Here is a 19,502-nt window from a genome sequence, read left to right on the forward strand (position 1 = left end):
GAAGCGCTATGTACATTAATGGCGCTAAATAAAAACATACATACATAGCAAATTAATCAGCATAAATCTGAATATACTCATATTGCATTATTATTTTTTGATTGAGGTAACAAAATCAGCAAATAAGACAACAAAATTGAGGTGAATCATAATACTGTGAAATAAACCGTAAGAAACATTGGTCTTGTATTAACCCCTCTGCTGCCACAGAAGCCTAACTGTGGGACGATATCTTGTTTAATGTCACCATACTTAATGTATGACAGGATGCTTTCATGTAGGACTTTAATTTAATTTGCACTTTTATGTGTTTAATGGTCTTAGTAAACAAGAAATCATGCATACATACTGTATATGGACTTCTAATCTGCTTGAAACAGATGATCATTTGTAAAGAAAATCATTAAAAATATATTGCTTCTAAAACATATATGCTGTCATGCTTAAGACACTCGGTTTAAATCACACATACATATTCAGCTTTCCGCTAATAAATGACTCAATGATCTAAAGTAAGAAAAATAACTAAAAAATTAACTAAAAAATACATATGCAAATGATTTTTTCACTCTCTAGAATGTACAACTGAGAAACAAGGTGGAAAAATCACTACAGATGTAACAGGCATTATTGCAGCCTGTTGCATTAATTCTAGCACTATAATTAATGCCAGTTTGTGTGCTCCATTGAAAAAATGTGAGCGTGTGTTAGTGCACAAAAACATAAGACTTTTTTTGTAACAGGAGAAATAACATCTGCCATATCTTTGGGGGGGGGGGACAGTCAAATAGCCACATTGTTTTTAGAAATACTGAAATACTGACCAAAATCAATGATTTCTTTTTTAGAACACATCAGGCAACACTAATGCTTCTTCAATTGCACCTGTGTGGCAAGAAAGGTTAAGGTGTTCTACATCTACATAAATTATATATCTTTCTAAATGTTTAGCTCTTTCCCTTCAGACAATCACAGTAACAGGCAATGTAATGAATTGCATTAGGAATGTTTTATGCGTTTATTAATTCACATCATGATCAGTGTTCCTCATAGCTGACTTTTATAGTAATATTTCCACAAACCAGTGTTGATTTCTTTCCATCTGAAACTGGAGGCAGTCTGATGTGGTAACAGGCAGAAGAAGGCACCTGTAAAAACTGGTGTGACAGGTCATTGGGGTTTAAATGGACACCATTGTTTCCCATTTCTGATTCCCTTTCATAGGGCAATGAGTGTGAAAAACTGGAAGAAGCTGAATCAGGAAACTGATCAGGAAGGAATTCATCTACGTGCTGATTGCCGTTATTACTTGAAATAGGACTGGTGGATGCGCCCGAATTTTCTCCCTGATTCTGCTGGTCGGTGGGACAGTGAAAGTGAGAAATACCTGTGATGTTTGAACTTGTTCTCCTGCGCTGGAATGAAGGAGGAATGTCTACCAAGGAACCCCGCCTGCGAATCCTCCGCCAAAAGATCTTTAATGCTGCCTGGAATCGTTTGCTTAGCAAAGCGTAAAGCAGAGGGTTGATATCTGAATTCAGTAGCGTGAGCCAGTACGCTATTGTAATGACAGGTGAGGGAATGCTAGAGGGCAAACTGGCTGTTTCTATGGCTTGAATCAGATTTAAAATCACATAAGGCATCCAACAACATATGAAGACAACTACAATAAGGATAAGGCGCAGGCGGCCGTAGGGATCCCTTCCATAAAAATCATACTCTGAAAACAGGTCTCTATTCTGGTTTTTGAGATTCAGCAAATCTGGATTAAAACTGCAAATACTCTGACTGTCACTTGAGTTTGCATCTGTTAAGAGTTTGCAGTTGACTATATAAACTAACTGCGAGCATGTTGGCTTCTCTACTTCAGCGGTTTTCTTCCGGGGCGAGTTTTTTTGCAGCTGGTTCTCTAAGATCTGGATTTTCTTGGCGTGTCCCCTGGCTATATTGACTATCCTGATATAACAATAAATGAGCACAATTGCCGGCATGAAAAAAGAAACTGCAAAATAAAAAGCAGTGTAGCTAGTACTTGTGGCCCAATCTATGGTGCACGTGTATTTAGAAGGAACATATGCAAGCCGACTCCATCCTAATAAAGGAGGGCAGCAGCTAAGTGCGGCTTGAGCCCAGATCCATGTGACAGTGCACAGCGTCCTCTGAGTGGTCCATGGCGTGTCATATCTTAGACAGTCTACAATGGCCCAGTAACGATCCAAGGAAATGGCTGCGACACTGAGAACTGATGCGGTGCAGTAAACAGATGATGTGTATCCCACAAACAGGCACAGTTCCTGCAAATAAATTAAGAGAACAGGAAGATATAAAGAGCCATATTATTTAATTCCAACTCCAACCCCTCAGTGGGATTTTTGTAAGCAAGTTATCATTTTGTCCAGTGCCTTAACTTAACCAGATGTAGTCGATTTGATAATACGGTAGTAGTCTATAAATAAACACAACTCATTGCTGATAAAAAACATTTTAGCTCACAACATGAATCTGTATACTTAAACACCATAAGTAAATGCAATTTTTTTAAATGTATTTATTAACTATAATTTAATCTGACAATATTAGACCAAATATCCTACTATTGATGCGTTTTATGGAAATTAGTTGTTAGCTTAGTTTCACTAAATGGGCATTCAATTCTGCACTGCACAGAGAGCAGCACATTAAATATTCACCAAATTCAATTAGCAACATATCAACCACTTTGCTGCAATGGGGCACTCTAGCAATAATGCAGGGCTCTCTAGCAATGAAGAGGTTAAGTACAAACCCATTATGTAGTGTCAAGATGATAAAACAATGCAAAGGTCATTTTTGTGTTATGTCTGTTTATTTCTGTATTAATAGCTTCTGTGAAAGATGAAGCCCATATACAACAACTGCAAGACTGTGTCCTATAAAACGTGTCTTGAAATTATTTCCTTCAGGACCAAGACTGGTCCAAACAGTATTCACTGTAAAGGAAGGATCATGTAAGAGCGTGCTATCAGCGCCGGAAGCGCCCTTAAAGTAAGTAATAAAGTGTGTGTGTGTGTGTGTGTGTGTGTGTGTGTGTGTGTGTGTGTGTGTGTGTGTGTGTGTGTGTGTGTGTGTGTGTGGGAGGGGGAGAATGTGTGTGTGTGGGAGGGGGAGAATGTGTGTGTGTGAGGGGGAGAATGTGTGTGTGTGAGGGTGAGAATGTGTGTGTGTGAGGGTGAGAATGTGTGTGTGTGAGGGTGAGAATGTGTGTGTGTGTGTGTGTGTGTCAGTGTGTCAGTGTGTGTGGGGGGGGGGTGACAGTGTGTGTGTGAGGGGGAGAGAGTGTGTGTGTGTGTGTGTGTGTGTGTGTGTGTGTGTGTGTGTGTGTGTGTGTGTGTGTGTGTGTGTGTGTGTGTGTGTGTGTGTGTGTGTGTGTGTGTGTGTGTGTGGGTAGAGTGTGTGTATGTGTGTGAGGGACAGGGGGAGTGTGTGTGTGTGTGTGTGTGTGTGTGTGTGTGTGTGTGTGTGTGTGTGTGTGTGTGTGTGTGTGTGTGTGAGTGAGAGCGGGGGGAGTGAGTGTGTGTGTGTGTGAGAGTGAGAGGGGGAGAGTGTGTGTGTGTATAGAAGAGAGAGGGGAGAGGGAGCGCAAGGGGGAAAGTAAGAGATGGGGAAAGTGAGAAACCACTGGCCTAGATAGTTGCCATTTCACATTAGCATCTGTACTTCTCCTGTTACCCTGATAGATTCTCATTGGCCACAAGATGTACGGTGAGTGGAAAAATTATATAATAGTAAAGGTTGTATTTTGGAACTAAATAGAGAAATCCGTATTGAAATGTTTTTATGATTATCAATGAAATAAAGTACATTAAAGATAGTTATTACTTTATTACATTTTCCCTTAATTCATAAGATCAGAGATGCATATGTAGCGCACTTTCCCCCACCCTATGGAAGATATGGCGACTACGGTGTGTGTGGTGCATTACCTGTGGCTCACAGAAGGCCTGAACCTCTGCTGCTGGGAGCCTGGGGTGTATCTGGTTCTTATGGTGACAGCGCCTCCACCTGCAAAGGATCCCGACATGGCGGGATGAACCCTTACAGGAACAATAATAATATACGCACACAAATATATATTGTATTGTATGTCTTTATTTATATAGCGCCATTAATGTACATAGCGCTTCACAGTAGTAATACATGTGGTAATCCAATAAATAACAGATAATATAAATAACAGATCATGGGAATAAGTGCTTTAGACATTAAGGAAGAGGAGTCCCTGCTCCGAGGAGCTTACAGTCTAATTGGTAGGTAGGGAGAACGTACAGAGACAGTAGGAGGGAGTTCTGGTAAGTGCATCTGCAGGGGGCCAAGCTTTATGTGCCATGTGTTCAGAATAGCCACAGTCCTATTCATATGCTTCTTTAAGCAAGTGGGTCTTAAAGGTGGATAGAGAGGGTGCTAGTCGGGTACTGAGGGGAAGGGCATTCCAGAGGTGTGGGGCAGTGAGAAAGGTTTAAGGCGGGAGAGGGCTTTAGATACAAAGGGGGTAGAAAGAAGACATCCTTGAGAAGAACGCAAGAGTCTGGATGGTGCATAACGAGAAATTAGGGCTGAGATGTAAGGAGGGGCAGAAGAGTGTAAAGCTTTAAAAGTGAGGAGAAGAATGGAGTGTGAGATGCGGGATTTGATCGGAAGCCAGGAGAGGGATTTCATGAGGGGAGATGCTGAGACAGATCTAGGAAAGAGTAGAGTGATTCTGGCAGCAGCGTTAAGGATAGATTGTAGGGGAGATAGGTGAGAGGCAGGAAGGCCGGACAGCAGGAGGTTACAGTAATCAAGACGGGAGAGAATGAGGGCCTGAGTCAGAGTTTTAGCAGTCGAGCAACAGAGGAAAGGGCGTATCTTTGTTATATTGCGGAGGAAAAAGCGACAGGTTTTAGAAATGTTTTGAATGTGAGGGGCAAATGTGAGAGAGGAGTCGAGTGTGACCCCAAGGCAGCATGCTTGGGCTACTGGGTGAATGATCGTAGTTCCAACAGTAATGTGGAAGGAGGAAGTAGGGCCAGGTTTGGGAGGAAGTATGAGGAGCTCTGTTTTAGCCATGTTGAGTTTAAGGCGGCGGAGGGCCATCCAGGATGATATAGCAGAGAGACATTCAGAAACTTTGGTTTGTACAGTAGGTGTAAGGTCGGGTGTTGAGAAATATATTTGTGTGTCGTCAGCATAGAGGTGATAATTAAACCCAAAAGATGTTATTAGGTCACCTAGAGAGAGTGTATACAGAGAAAAGAGAAGAGGTCCCAGGACAGAGCCCTGGGGTACCCCCACAGAGAGATCAATAGAGGAGGAGGAGGTATTAGCAGAAGAGACACTGAAAGTACGATGGGAGAGGTAGGATGAGATCCAGGATAGAGCTTTGTTCCGAATGCCAAGAGTATGGAGAATGTGAAGGAGAAGAGGGTGGTCCACGGTGTCAAATGCTGCAGAGAGGTCGAGTAATATGAGCAGAGTGTAATGACCTCTGTCTTTGGCAGCATGGAGGTCGTCAGTTATTTTAGTGAGGGCTGTTTCCGTGGAGTGAGCAGTACGGAAGCCAGATTGTAGAGGGTCTAGGAGAGAATAGGTGTTGAGAAAATGGAGCAAGCGAGCGAATACAAGACGTTCAAGGAGTTTAGAGGCAAAAGGCAGGAGGGAGACAGGCCGATAGTTAGAAAGACAGGTAGGGTCAAGCTTGCTGTTTTTGAGTAATGGTATGACTGTTGCATGTTTGAAGGAGGATGGAAAGGTTCCAGAGCAGAGGGAGGAGTTAAAAATGTGCGTGAGCGTAGGGATTATAGTAGGAGCAAGAGGTTTTAGGAGATGGGAGGGAATGGGGTCAAGAGGGCAAGTGGTAGAGGGAGAAGAGGCGATCAACAGCGACACATCCTCCTCTGAGACAGTGGAAAAAGAGTCAAGGAAGGCAGGAGGAGAGTTAGGAAGAGGTGTAGGATGGGAGGAAGAAACAGAGGGGATGTTCTGACGTATGGATTCCACCTTTTCCTTAAAATAGTCAGCAAAGTCCTGAGCGGAGATGGAGGAAGGAGAGGCAGCGGAGGGTGGTTTGAGTAGAGTATCAAAGACAGAGAACAGTCGGCGTGGGTTAGACTTGTGCATGTTGATTAGTGAAGAAAAGTAGGCTTGTTTAGCTTGCGAGAGGGCAGAGTTGAAACAGGATAGCATAAATTTGTAGTGAAGGAAGTCTGCGAGAGTATGAGATTTCCTCCAGAGGCGTTCAGAGGAACGAGTGGAGGAACGCAGCATGCGCGTGTGGGAATTTAACCAGGGTCTAGGGTTAAAAGGGCGAGTGCGGCAGAGAGAAAGCGGGGCATGTAGATCAAGAGAGGAGGACAAGGCAGAGTTGTAGTTCCTGACCAGTTTGTCAGGGTCTGTAGCAGATCTGAGAGAGGAGAGGGAGGAGTGTAACGTGGACTCAAAGTCAGGTAAGTGAATAGAGCGCAGGTTTCTGCAGAACCGGGGTGTAGATGGAGGTGGAGAAGTTGAGAAGCGAGATAGAGAGAATGAGATGAGGTGATGGTCAGAGAGAGGAAAAGGGGAAATGGAGAAATCAGAGAGAGAGAAGTTTTTAGTGAAAACCAGGTCTAAGTAGTGGCCATCCTTGTGGGTGCTGGCTGCAGTCCACTGTTGAAGGCCAAAAGAAGAGGTTAGAGAAAGAAAGCGGGAAGCCCAAGGGAGAGAGGGGTCATCAATGTGGCAATTGAAGTCCCCAAGGAGAAGAACAGGGGAGTCTGAGGAGAGGAAGAAAGAGAGCCAGGATTCAAAGTGAGAGAGAAAGGCAGAAGGGGGATGAGTAGAGGTAGGTGGGCGATACATGACCGCCACATGAACAGGGAGAGGAGAGAAGATCTGGACAGTGTGAACCTCAAAGGAGGGAAAGGCAAGAGAGGGGGGAATAGGAATAGTTCGGTAACGGCAGAGAGAGGAGAGCAGGAGCCCCACACCTCCACCCCTGCCATCAAGGCGCGGAGTGTGGGAGAAGGAAAGGCCACCATAAGAGAGGGCAGCTTCCAGAGCAGAGTCAGACTGAGTGAGCCAGGTCTCAGTTATAGCAAAGAGAAGCAGGGAGTGAGAGAGAAAGAAGTCATGCACAGAGAGGAACTTGTTAGAGAGGGAGCGAGCATTCCAAAGGGCACAGGAGAATGGGAGAGAGGAGGGAGGGTGGCAGGGGATGGGTATGAGGTTGGAGGGGTTAACACCAGAAGGAGTAGAAGTTGTATGTGGGAGGCGAGGACGAGAGCAAGTAGAAATAAGGCAGGGACCAGGATTGGGAGAGATATCCCCAGAAGCGAGGAGGAGAAGCATGGACAGAAAGAGAATGTGTGAGGATGATTTGTAGGGGTGTGTTTTAGTGCAGGAGGTATAGCTGTGTGGTGTCAGAGGACGCAGGTAAGAAAGGAGTTCATGTGAACTGAGAAGTGGGGAAGGAAGGAGAGATGGAGATATATGAATAGAGTTAGAGACATAAGGAGACTGGTGGAAGGAAGTGCATAATTTGAAAATAAGTGAGGTTGCAGCAAATATAAAAAATAAAGGCGACATCACAGCAATAGTTAAGTGTTGAGATGTGCAGTCTTAGATAGATGATATCCTCTTTTCCAACGTAGATCAAAAGCAGGAATCAGAAGCAGTAGGTGATGTCCACTTTTCCACTTCTTTTTGAACTTCCTTTTTAAACTTCATAAATACTTGAAACATATATACTTAAAAGCATATCTGCTTATATATATATATATTGTGACGTCTCAGTCCCAGCGTCGGATCTTTTGTCCAGATCAAAGGCAGGAAACACTGTACTTTCTAAGCAGGGGTTTATTTACAGGGTACAAAGCAGGTACAGGGTTAACTCATAACACAAAACAGAAACAAAAGACCTAACTCCTTCCAGGAGTACTGACTAATACTGCTTAGTCCATAACTAATCGTGGGAGAACTAAACTCTTTCCCCACTTTACCCAGTGTACCTGCAGCAGCTCCCCTTTCAGTCACTCACAGGGCTGTCTGTGTGTGCCTTCAGATCAGTATAGCAGCAGCGTCTCTCACCCTCTCTGTGTCACTCTCAACAGTGTGTCTCAGGCAGCATGGGCGGGGGGGGGAATCTCTGTATCACTTCCTGACTATACAGGCTAGGCTAATTAGCTCATTAACTCGCAGCTGAACAGACCTTTCCAGGAGGATTAACTCTGAGAGCTGTAAAGTCCCACAACTTCCCCGTTCTAGCCCTTAGAGGGCAGTGACGGCATCCCATATATATATAAATATTCATTGTAACATCGCCGGAAGAAGAGATCAGTGTATCTCGAAAGCTCGCACAAATAAAAGCATTTCGTTAGCCACAGAACGGTATCATCTATTTATTTTTTGATTATTGAAGCTCGGCTAACACGGTACTGATACCTCTACACGTATATATATATATATACACATACTAACAACCTTTACTGAACACAGTAACCTTGGTACCCTGTCCCCAGAGTACATTGGGTGCCAGGCACCAATTCCCTAATGTTCCTTTTCCCAAAGTCAAGGTCCATCCAAAGTGTTGGAGATAGTGCTATCCCGTGGAGTGTTAGTGCACTTGGTTAGGTACCTGCCCGGGGCTCCAGCACCCGGGTGTTGCAGAATAACAAGGAGGATCCGTCTGATCTAACGTTGTCGTCCGCGATGTCGTCTGCCTCCGCGTAGGGGTGAATTCCTGCGTGGATAATATTACCCTACCGTCTTTACCACATAGCTGGTCTGGTCCCAGACCACAGGCCGCAGTCACGCGTCTCACCGGTGCTGTACCTGACTATATGCAGCTACTGGGGAAGGTCCCTGACTATGGGCTTTCCCTATAGCAGCCACAAGCTACAGTGAGTCTGGGCCTAACTGGGGCCTAAGGAGGAAGATCTGGCCTAGTCCAGGGGAGCACTGCTCCCTGGACACTACCTGCTCCTCAGAGGTTCCTCTTCCGACTGGTGTGGTGCAGACGCACCAAAAGTAACAATCTCCAGGACCAGGGGATTGCTGCAACCCTATTGGCTGGTTTCTGGCACCTGACTAACTGTCCCTGTGCATTGTGGGGCTTGTTGGGTGTAATGGCCGCTGCTTGTGCTATTCTGTGCATGTGCGCGGGTGAAGCAAGATGGACACCGCAACTCGACTTGTGCCTGCGCAAAGCGTTGCGCAAGCGCGATCACTCGCAAAATGCGATCCGATCGCTGCTCCAACTGTCCGCAGACCTCCCCGCAGACCTCCCCGCACTCTCCCCATCCTCCGCTGCTGGACGCAGCCACAGCAGAAGGTAAGGGGATGAAGGGGGATCCAGTGGGGACCAGGTCACATTCTTCCCCTGGGAACAGCGTAACACATAACTATAAACACACTTATTTACACAATAAAAATGCTTTAACATGAGTACAACTTATCACATGGCATCGCTTTACATAAGATTGTACATCTGTGTAAACATAACAATGATGAAGTGTATCTTACTCCGAGTCCACTACTGAGCCTCATAGTGGGGTGCCCCAAATGAATCGTAGGCTACCCGGTTAGGAGGGTACCTCATTCTTTGGCTTCAGCGAAGCTCTTGTTCTACTCCCTCTGGGGAGTAAGGTACATAGTCCTGAGGCTCAGCCTCTCCCATTGATGGTATAAATGTCTCTGAAAAGTCTCTTTGTGGCATGAAGCATGGGCTTCTAGGATCCAGAGGTTGGCTCAATGGAGCTGCCCTAGTAGGCGTTGTTCATTGGGGCCCTTTACCCGTAGCTCCTCTGGGAGGTCCCCCGTGACTTTTAGGTCCTCTTTGAGAGGGTTCCTCCATAGGATCCTCTACTGTCTCGTTGACAGTTTCTTCACCGGCTGTATCATGGGGGCCTCATTTATAGTCTCTTTGTAAGCTTCTGATTGATCCGGCTCACCGTCCAGTGGTGTAGCTGGTATCTCTGGCTCGTCGTCTCCCACATGCGGAATAGGGAGAAGGTAGTTACGGTGCCAGAACTTTACCCGGCCACCCGCGTCTTTTATGCGGTAGACCGGGAGGCCCAGCATCTGTGATTCAACTTCATAGACCCCATCGCGCCAGTGGTCTTGCCAGCTTGTGTTTACCGGGAATCCCTAGATTGGGAAGGAGAACTACGTCTCTAGGACGAATTTCCAGATGGCGGACCTTATAGTCGTAGCGCCGTTTGTTACCGGCATTCAGATGTGCAGATGCTTTCTCCGCTAAATGCTATGCTCGTTGTAGGCTGTCTTGTAACCTTTGCACATACTTGAAGTGTGTCCTGTGGGGTACCCCATCAGTAGATACCCTCAGACGTATATCCACCGGTAGCCGTGCTTCTCGCCCGAACATCAGAAAGTAGGGAGTAAACCCTGTGGATTCATGGTGGGTGCAGTTGTAGCCATGCACCAAGGATTCCACGTGTTTACTCCACTCGCTCTTCTGAGAGCCCTTCAGGGTACAAAGCATGTCGAGGAGAGTTCGGTTGAACCTCTCTGGCAGAGCATCTCCCTCCGAATGGTAGGGAGTCGTTCGGGACTTGGTGATATTTAACAGTTTAAGCAACTCCTTGATGAGATTACTTTCGAAGTCCCGGCCTTGATGAGAGTGCAAGCGATTGGGCAGTCCTAAATGGATAAAGTACCTTTCCCATAATACTTTGGCCACCGTAATGGCCTTCTGGTCTTGGTTGGGAAGGCTTGGGCTTACCGAGTGTAGTGATCAGTAATCACTTGTATGTTGCCAATGCCTCTGGCATCTGGTTCAATACAAAAAAAGTCCATGCATACAAAATCCATGGGGCCGGAGCTCTTCAAATGATCCATTGGGGTGGCTCTGGTAGGTAGGGTCTTTCATTGGATGCACCGGGAGCATCAGCGGCAGTGGTGTTCTACTGACTCATGCATGGCCAGAAGAACAGGTCTCATATCAGACCTAAAGTCTTGTCCACTCAAAGATGCCCATGATCATCGTGTAGCGCTCGTACTACCAAGTGTTGTAGGTTCCGGGGTAGAATCAGCTATCTGAAGTTTGAACTTGTCCACCTCTCTCATTAGAATGGCAAACACGTCGCTGGGGGCACGTTTCAGTAATGCAGGCTTGTTCTGCTGGACAGCCTGACGGATGATGCCAACTACTGGATCCTGTATTTGATATTGTACCAGATCCTTCCATGCGATGATCTTATCTGAGGTTATGTTCATTCCTTCTGGGTGACAGTAGGCGTAAGGAATAGCCTTGGGTTGACATCCCAAGGAATCCACGACCCTCAGTTCCAAGAAAGCCACTCTATCTTTCATGATAGCTGCCGTTGAACACATAGATCGCATCCCTGGTCCAGGGATTTCTTCCCATGTGTCATCGTCTGGGGTGGTATTCAGCCCCGACCTTCGGGACAGAGCATCAGCTCCGATGTTAAGGCCCCTGGTTTGTACTTCAGCGTGAACTGGTAGTTTGAGAGGGCCGCCAGCCATCTGTGGCCAGTGGCGTCCAGTTTGGCGGACATCATTATATACGTCAGTGGATTGTTATCCGTTCGTACTTCGAAGGTGACGCCATATAGGTAATTATGGAGTTTGTCCACGATTGCCCACTTGAGATCTAGAAATTCCAATTTGTCGGTGAGATAGTTCTGCTCACTGGGAGTCAGACTGCGGCTGACGTAGGCCACGGGTCGGAGGCCAGCTGGGTTCTTCTGATGCAAGACTGCCCCCAGGTCGTTGACGCTCACATCTACATGACGAATGTAAGGTTGATCGGGATCAGCGTACGCCAGAACGGGTGCCTTTGTTAAACTCTTCTTCAAACCGATGAACACCGTTTCACAGGCGGTTGTCCACTTGTCGCCAAATGGTGCTTGAGCGGAGGCGGCTTTTCGGCCGGTATCCTCTGGATATATTTTAATAAGGTTGTTGAAGACCTTTGCTTTGCTAGAATACCCCTCCACAAAGCGGCGATAGTATCCGCAGAACCCGAGGAATGAGTGAAGCTCCATGACATTCTCTGGTCGGGGCCAGTTCACCACGGCTTCGACTTTGGCAGGGTCGGTTGCTATTCCATCCACGGATACTATGTGCCCTACACGTAGGTCACGGAAGTGCGACAGAACTGACATTTGACCAAGGACAGCTTCAAACCACCTTGGCCCAGTCGATCCAGCCCTTTTAGCAGCCGCCCCTCATGTTCTTCCAGGGTCTTACCAAAGACGATGATATCGTCCAGGTATACTAAATATTCTCGTGGATTCATGTAGCTGATGGTCTTTTCCATCAACCGCTGGAACGTTGCGGGGTCACCACAAATGCCTTGGGACATGCGGGCGAATTGGTAGAATCCAAGGGGACATACAAAGGCAGTCTTCTCCTGATCTTCGGCGCTCATTGGTACCTGGTAGTACCCAGATCACTGGTTTCCTGAGAGCGCATTGAGGAGTTCTTCAATCTGCGGAAGAGTGTACTGGTCGGGTACAGTGGGGTTGTTCAAGTTCCGATAGTCCACACATAAGTGGACCGAACCATTTTTCTTCCGGACCACCACAATCTGAGACGCGTAGGGGCGACGGGATTCCGTTACTATGCCCGCCGTCTCCATCTCTTATAGAACATCTCTTAAATCCTCCACATCCCGGGGAGCTATGCGACAGGACCGTTCTCGAAAAGGAGTGGTATCACTTAGCCGAATGGTGTGTTGGGCATTTCTGCTGCAGCCCACATCCATTTCACTAGTAGAGAATACTTCCCGTCGAGCTTCCAGTTTGGCCCTCAATCTTTCCCTCCACTCAGCGGTCAGAGTTGAGTCCCCAAAGACGAATGTTAGCCTGACCGGTGGTTCTTGTACCGCGGCAGTATTTGCTTGCACGGCTATCGCCTCGATGGGAGTAACGGGATATATTCTCCCCAATCTTTGCCCATAATCGAAGGGCATGGGGTAAGGGAAGCTGTTCTGGATGAACACCTTGTCCATCCTCGGCACCTCGGAGGTCCATTCCCGCACTTCGGCCAAGAGCTTGTAGCCTCTGCGAGCGTTGTCCTCAGGCGTACTTTCTAGAGAAAAGAGATTGTCAGCCTCATCCCTGTCTGCATAGAAGCATATTGCGGTCATGCATTTCACTCACCCTGGTGAAATCTCGGTTAACCCGGCTTCGAGGTTGAAGAGGATCCTGTGCCCCTCTTCTGCTGATAACCTGCATTCTTCGTGTAACACGGGATGGATTTCTAGAGCAGACAGGGGTAGTTCGCCAGCCTCTTCCAAGTACATGTGAATTATTGCCCGCACTATGTCGGTGTTGGTCCCCAAGATGATAGGGGAGTTGAGGCTCAGGTCATATCAGGGCCGCCACCTCCATGGGGTGATGCTTGCCTGTATTCAGCTGGGGTATGTCCAAGCAAACCTTTACCACGCCTTCAATGGGGTAGTCCTTGTGGCTTAGTCCCCGTAGCTTCAACTCGTCTGCTGACTGCAACGGCAGATGTTTAAGATGTTGATCATAAAATGGCCGATACACAATGGTCACTTGCGATCCAGTGTCCAACAAGGCCGATGCGTATATACCCTCCATAACAACACGAACAATGGCGGCCGGTCCTACACGACAGTAAGCATCCGGTGGAGGGGTTTTGTTGGGATTGGACACTGGCGTACTCTCAACGGGTGGGGAGGTAGTTTCGGAGGTCTGAGTGTTGCACATCATGGACTTGGGATGGAACGTTCCAGTGGAAGTTATCTTTTTCTGCGGACAGTTCTGCGATATATGAACTTTCTTGCCACAGTAGAAGCAGGTGACGCCCCTGAGGTCGGTCTGGGTCCGGTAAGTAGGAGATACTCATCCAGAGGTGTGGGTGGGGGCGTCAGGAACCTCGGCATAATAATGTCGAAGATAAGGCGGCCAGGGCGGGGTATACCACGAGACAGCCCGTAGCTGCAGCATCCGGAAAGTACAGGGCCCTTGGAGCCCCTTCTCGCATAGGTCATGACCGGCCACCACTAGGAATATGGTCCACCGGTGCGTAGTGTCATACTTGCTCCCTACAACTCGTGCTTTGGCTAGGCCAGGGAGTTGACGGAGATGCTGGCAAAACTCATGCGCAGGTGTAGTGCTGGGAATATCTCCCACTACGAGCATGTGGCGGGGGCTCACGTGCAGCCCCAAGGCCCAGTCGTGGATCTCTTGTTTGGACGGTACAAACATGGTGTTCAGCTCTTTACTAATTTAATGGTTGAATAGGGCACCCCAGGTCTGAGATCTCAGCAGCACCTCCAAATGTAGCGCACTTTCCCCCACCCTATGGAAGATATGGCAACTACGGTGTGTGTGGTGCATTACCTGTGGCTCACAGAAGGCTTGAACCTCCGCCGTTGGGAGCCTGGGCTGTATCTGGTTCTTATGGTGACAGCGCCTCCACCTGCAAGGGATCCCAACTTGGCGGGATGAACCCTTACAGGAACAATAATAATACACACACAAATATATATATATATGTATATATATATATATATATATGTATATATATATATATATATATATATATATATATATATGTATGTATGTATGTATGTATGTATGTATGTATGTATGTATGTATGTATATATATATATATATATATATATATATATATATATATATATATATATATATATATGCTAACAACCTTTACTGAATACAGTAACCTTGGTACCCTGTACCCCACAGTCATATAGCCCCCAACCTGATACCAACAGTGAGGGTCCCCAGAGTACATTGGGTGCCACACACAAATTCCCTGATGTCCCTTTTTCCAAAGTCAAGGCCCACCCAAAGTGTTGGAGATAGCGCTATACCGTGGAGTATTAGTGCACTTGGTTAGGTACCTGCCCGGGGCTCCAGCACCCGGATGTTGCAGAATAACAAGGACGATCCATCTGATCCAACGTTGTCATCCGCGATAGCGTCCGCCTCCGCGTAGGGGTAAATTCCGGCGTGGATAATATCACCTTACCGTTTTTACCGCGTTGCTGGTCTGGTCCCAGACCACAGGCCGCAGTCACCGAGTGGCGACTCACCGGTGCTGTACCTGACTATATGCAGCTACTAGGGAAAGCCGTGACTATGGGCTTTCCCTATAGCAGCCACAAGCTACAGTGAGTTTGGGCTTAAGGGGGAAGATCTGGCCTAGTCCAGGGGAGCACTGCTGTTGCAGACGCGCCAGAAGTAACAATCTCCGGGAGCAGGGGATTGGTGCAACCCTATTGGCTGGTTTCTGGCACCTGACTAACTGTCTCTGTGCATTGTGGGGCTTGTTGGGTGTAATGGTCGCCTCTTGTGCTATACTGCGCGCAAGTAAAGCAAGATAGCCGCCGCAATTCCACTTATGCCTGCGCTTCTGCGAAGCGTTGCGCATGCGCGACCACTCAAAAATGGCGGCGCCCTGCTAAGGGTGCCGCCGGCGATCCAATCGCCGCTCCAACTGCCCACAGACCTCCCCGCACTCTCCCCATCCTTCGCTGCCGGACGCAGGTGCAGCGGAAGTTAAGGGGATGAAGGGGGACCCATGGGGGACCGGGTCACACATAGAACCGCAGTTGCTCAAAGATCTAGAAATAACTCATGTTGTAGGACGAGTCCTTGTAATGTGGTTATATGTGATGGGATAATTGCGATCAATAAAGTTTTTCCTCTCTTTGTACTTTAAATGTTAGTATAATGGCAAATCTCCTGACTGAACTCAATCTAAAGGAGTCACCCCCATTTCATGTGCCACCTCTAGAATGCTCTGTTGCCCCATTATAATGTAAATGCTCTCACGCTCCTAAAGCAGTATTTTACCACATTTTACTTTTGTGCGTATATTCTGTTCTCTTGAGGACCATCCAATTGTAAAACTATTCAACTAGAATGAAATGAGACGGAAACATTATTTTGAAATGACAAATGTAGTGTTTTACTTGTGAACAAGGATTAAACCCATTGCTTTCTTAATCTATTGTAAAAACTAGATTGATTAACTTTCCATTCTATAAACACGTCAGAAATGTTACACATAAGTGAACAACAAATATATATCTATATATAAACACGCAAGAAAGACACCGCAACCAACACTGTTAAATAAATGCAATCTGTAAGCCGATAGAAATATCCCTGTAGAAAATAACCAGGCTTGGCGGTGCTATGGGTAAGATAATATAAATACACAAAGAAAAAGAAACCCAGGAAGAAGCACTCAGATATTGCAAAAAATAAAGCAGATATGTAATCAAGATGATCAAAAAAACATTTTAATTAAACACATCTACAAAAAAAAAAAACACAAAAAAAACCATACACTTTAAAAAAGAATTTTTTTTTGACCTCTCCAGGAAGAAGTCTGGTGACAAAACGCATTGAGTGGACCACACGCAAACCTCCCTCTCCTCATAATGGACATTTTGATCTCATGGACTTACCACTGCTCTGCAATATGAGAACTTTTGGCTCTGCTTTTGGACACTGCGCATGCATCTGCATTATTCTAAGCTGAGTATTACCACTCCTCTTTGCACTGATTTTCAATAGTTAAACTGCAGGACCCATTGGTCTGTTTTCCGGGCACTCTCATTATGTTTGTATTGGGTTTCATCTGTGCATAGGTTTTTTTCTCTGTGGATTTAATTTATATATTCATTGTGTACAGTCCTGCAGTTTACTTAACTATGTTTCATGCTGTGCTGTGTTAAAATTTAGCGATGTCAGAGTACTGTATTTCATTAATTGCATATGCAGAGGTATTTCCTATGTGATACACTAGAACATTTTTCAGGCTGCTTGCTATCAGTTACATGCTTAGATGACCGTCCGGTCTTGAGTTATTTGGGAACTAAGTTCCCTATGTACTCATAGCTTAATTGTACCTTATTCTTATCGATCTGTACTGTATATCTTTATTCTTAGTCCGTTTTCATTATAGGAGGTGTAGGAAGAGGTTTGTATTGTTGGTCTTCAAATTTTTTTTCAAGTGTATGTTTTTTTTGTAGATGTGTTTAATTAAAATGTTTTTTTGATCATCTTTATTACATATCTGCTTTATTTTTTTGCAATATCTGAGTGCTTTTTCCTGGGTTTCTTTTTCTTTGTGTAAATATATATCTATGTTTATTTCTAAACATGTGGGGTGTGCGTTGTCTCGCACATAGAGAGAAATCCTATATATGGTGCAAACCTGCTAGTAATTAATACAATTGACAAAATGCTTGTCTGTAATAAAAAAATTACTTTTAATATATCATTTGTACAGCATGTACCATAAAATAATTAACACTAGCACTGATTGTAGTCTTTATCGTTACTCCAAATGAGTGAATGTAAATGTTTTTTGACGGATGTAAAAGGATACCCCCATGGGTGGACAGCGTGTCTCCTAGCTGGGGATATTAAATATACCTCGCTGTATAGCAACTTGATTGAAATAAAAATTATTCTTAGATTTATACCTAGAGTTCAACATGGCTTGTGTGAGCCCAGATAGTTGGCATAGATCTATACACCAGGGATATAAGTCTGAGTCTTACAGGTATAGCTCTTATATGCTTGTTACCAGAGCTCCCATGAGACTGGTCAGCTCAGATAAGTGGAGCCATTGTTGATGTATTAGGTCACTATGGTGCAGAGCACGGGTAGTGCCAATGAGCTTACAGCGGCAGACCAAGCAATACATGTGTTATTTTTTTTAAAATAGGTACTGTAAGTTCTGTACTATGAGAAAATACTTGTAGCATTTTCTTTTTAAAAACAAATCTGAATGACATTTTTAATGTATTATAATGTAACCAGCATCTTTTGTTTCTACGGTATAGCAACCATTTAAAAAGTTACATTCCCTTCCTCTTCTGAAACAAGGTCTCGCAAACCCCTTTTTGAGCTCTTCCCTCTCTCTAGCAGTGCACCAATTGTATCTAGTGACTGCCTGGTGACATGATCATCCCCACAGATCTTTGCATGTTTGGTCTTCTTCTGCTGCACTGACAGCCATTTAGTGAACCCCCAAGCCGAATCTTCGCCAATCCTTCACAGGAGAACGGATCGATGGGCAACTTAGCTCTTTACTTATCATTGTGGGGATTGTATTGATGCACATATTAAAGGGAAAAAAATAAAAAAAATAAAAAAAATAAAAAATGGCAGCTTGGACTGCTGCTTTAATTGGCTCCAATCTGTATGGTACTGTAAATACATCCTCTATAGGGTCTGCAAAATATAGCAGTGAGCTCCAATTGGCTCTTTACCTAGAATTCAGTGGGTGTGTATAACGTCCTGAACAGCTGTTTAGATCCAGGAAACTGTTCAGACTTTTAAAATGCTTACCGGCGGAGCCCCCATGAATTAGCAGGCTTGAGGAATCGGATCTGTATAATAGATAGCTATGATAGGTACTGTGTGCAAGTGAGCTCTAGTTGGTTCCTATTTATGTGCTCAATACGTTCTGTGAGAAAGAGCTCTAACTGGTTCAAAGATAATGTCAGTAAACTAGAAACGTCCTCTAATGGAAGTGAGAGCATATGAGCCATATAAGGCACCTGGATCAGCTGTACCAAGCTGTTACGGAGATACCCCGTTATTCACCCCGGTTAGACGTGTGACGTGGTAGCTCTGTATCAGCTAGGTGCAGGTGATACACTGCTATAGGCTGAGGTATATTTAATATCCCCAGCTAGGAGACACACTGTCCGCCCGTGGGGATATCCTTTTACGTCTTGCAAAAACACTTACATTCACTCATTTGGCGTAAAGATAAAGACTATACAATCAGTGCGTGTTAATTATTTTATGGTACATGCTGTACAAATGAAATATTATAAGTTATTTTTTATTACAAACAACATTTTCGTAAATGATATTCATTACTAGTAGGTGTGCAACATATTTAGGATTTCTCTCTATGTGCGACACTACGCACACCCCACATGTTTGCAAAACATCTCCTAGGTTGCACGCTAAACAATGTCATTTTATTCAGGGTTGAGCAAGGAATGTCCATCCATTTTATGTTTATTTTTAGTCACACTGTTGATGATATATACAGCGACAACAATTTAAATTGTCTTGTGAACAAAGATTTACGAGGCACACGTTACATTCGCATATTATAGTGAAACATGCACTTTTGCTTTTATTACTACTGTGATACTCACATTTATTTTGCTCCAGTCCTCGTAGTGAAGTGACAGAACTACAAAGGGCATAACCCCCAACCCTACCAGGCAGTCACTTATTGCCAAGTTGATGATAAAAACAGAGGTTATAGAATGAAAAACTTTAGTGGCAGTAATGATGACGATGACCAAGATATTTCCTAGGGGAAAAATAATACTTAAGATCAATCAAGTGATATCTTACAATCAGCACTATATCTCTCTTTTAAGAAATCAGTAGAAATTGGGTGGGATTATTAGCATCTATAGGCAATTTGTACAGCCACTTGTCATATATATACACACACACATAGGAATGTTATAATGGGTAAGGCA

The 19,502-nt window shown here is 45.1% G+C and overlaps 1 protein-coding gene across 1 annotated transcript in view; it reads right to left on the reverse strand.

Moving 5' to 3' along the window:
* Nucleotides 1–896: 896 nt before the first annotated feature.
* The window catches only part of LOC142492038 (beta-3 adrenergic receptor-like), a 45,344-nt gene continuing 26,738 nt past the window's right edge, over nt 897–19,502 (reverse strand). Inside the window, exons 2-3 of the mRNA XM_075594777.1 lie at nt 19,167–19,327; nt 897–2,294 (exon numbers count right to left, since the gene is read on the reverse strand). Of these exons, the coding sequence (XP_075450892.1) occupies nt 1,038–2,294; nt 19,167–19,327 (1,418 nt within the window). The 3' untranslated portion in view covers nt 897–1,037. The remainder of the gene's footprint in view (nt 2,295–19,166; nt 19,328–19,502) is intronic.

The sequence above is a fragment of the Ascaphus truei genome, chromosome 4 (genome assembly GCF_040206685.1).
Source record: "Ascaphus truei isolate aAscTru1 chromosome 4, aAscTru1.hap1, whole genome shotgun sequence".
NCBI classification, from domain to species: Eukaryota; Metazoa; Chordata; class Amphibia; order Anura; family Ascaphidae; genus Ascaphus; species Ascaphus truei.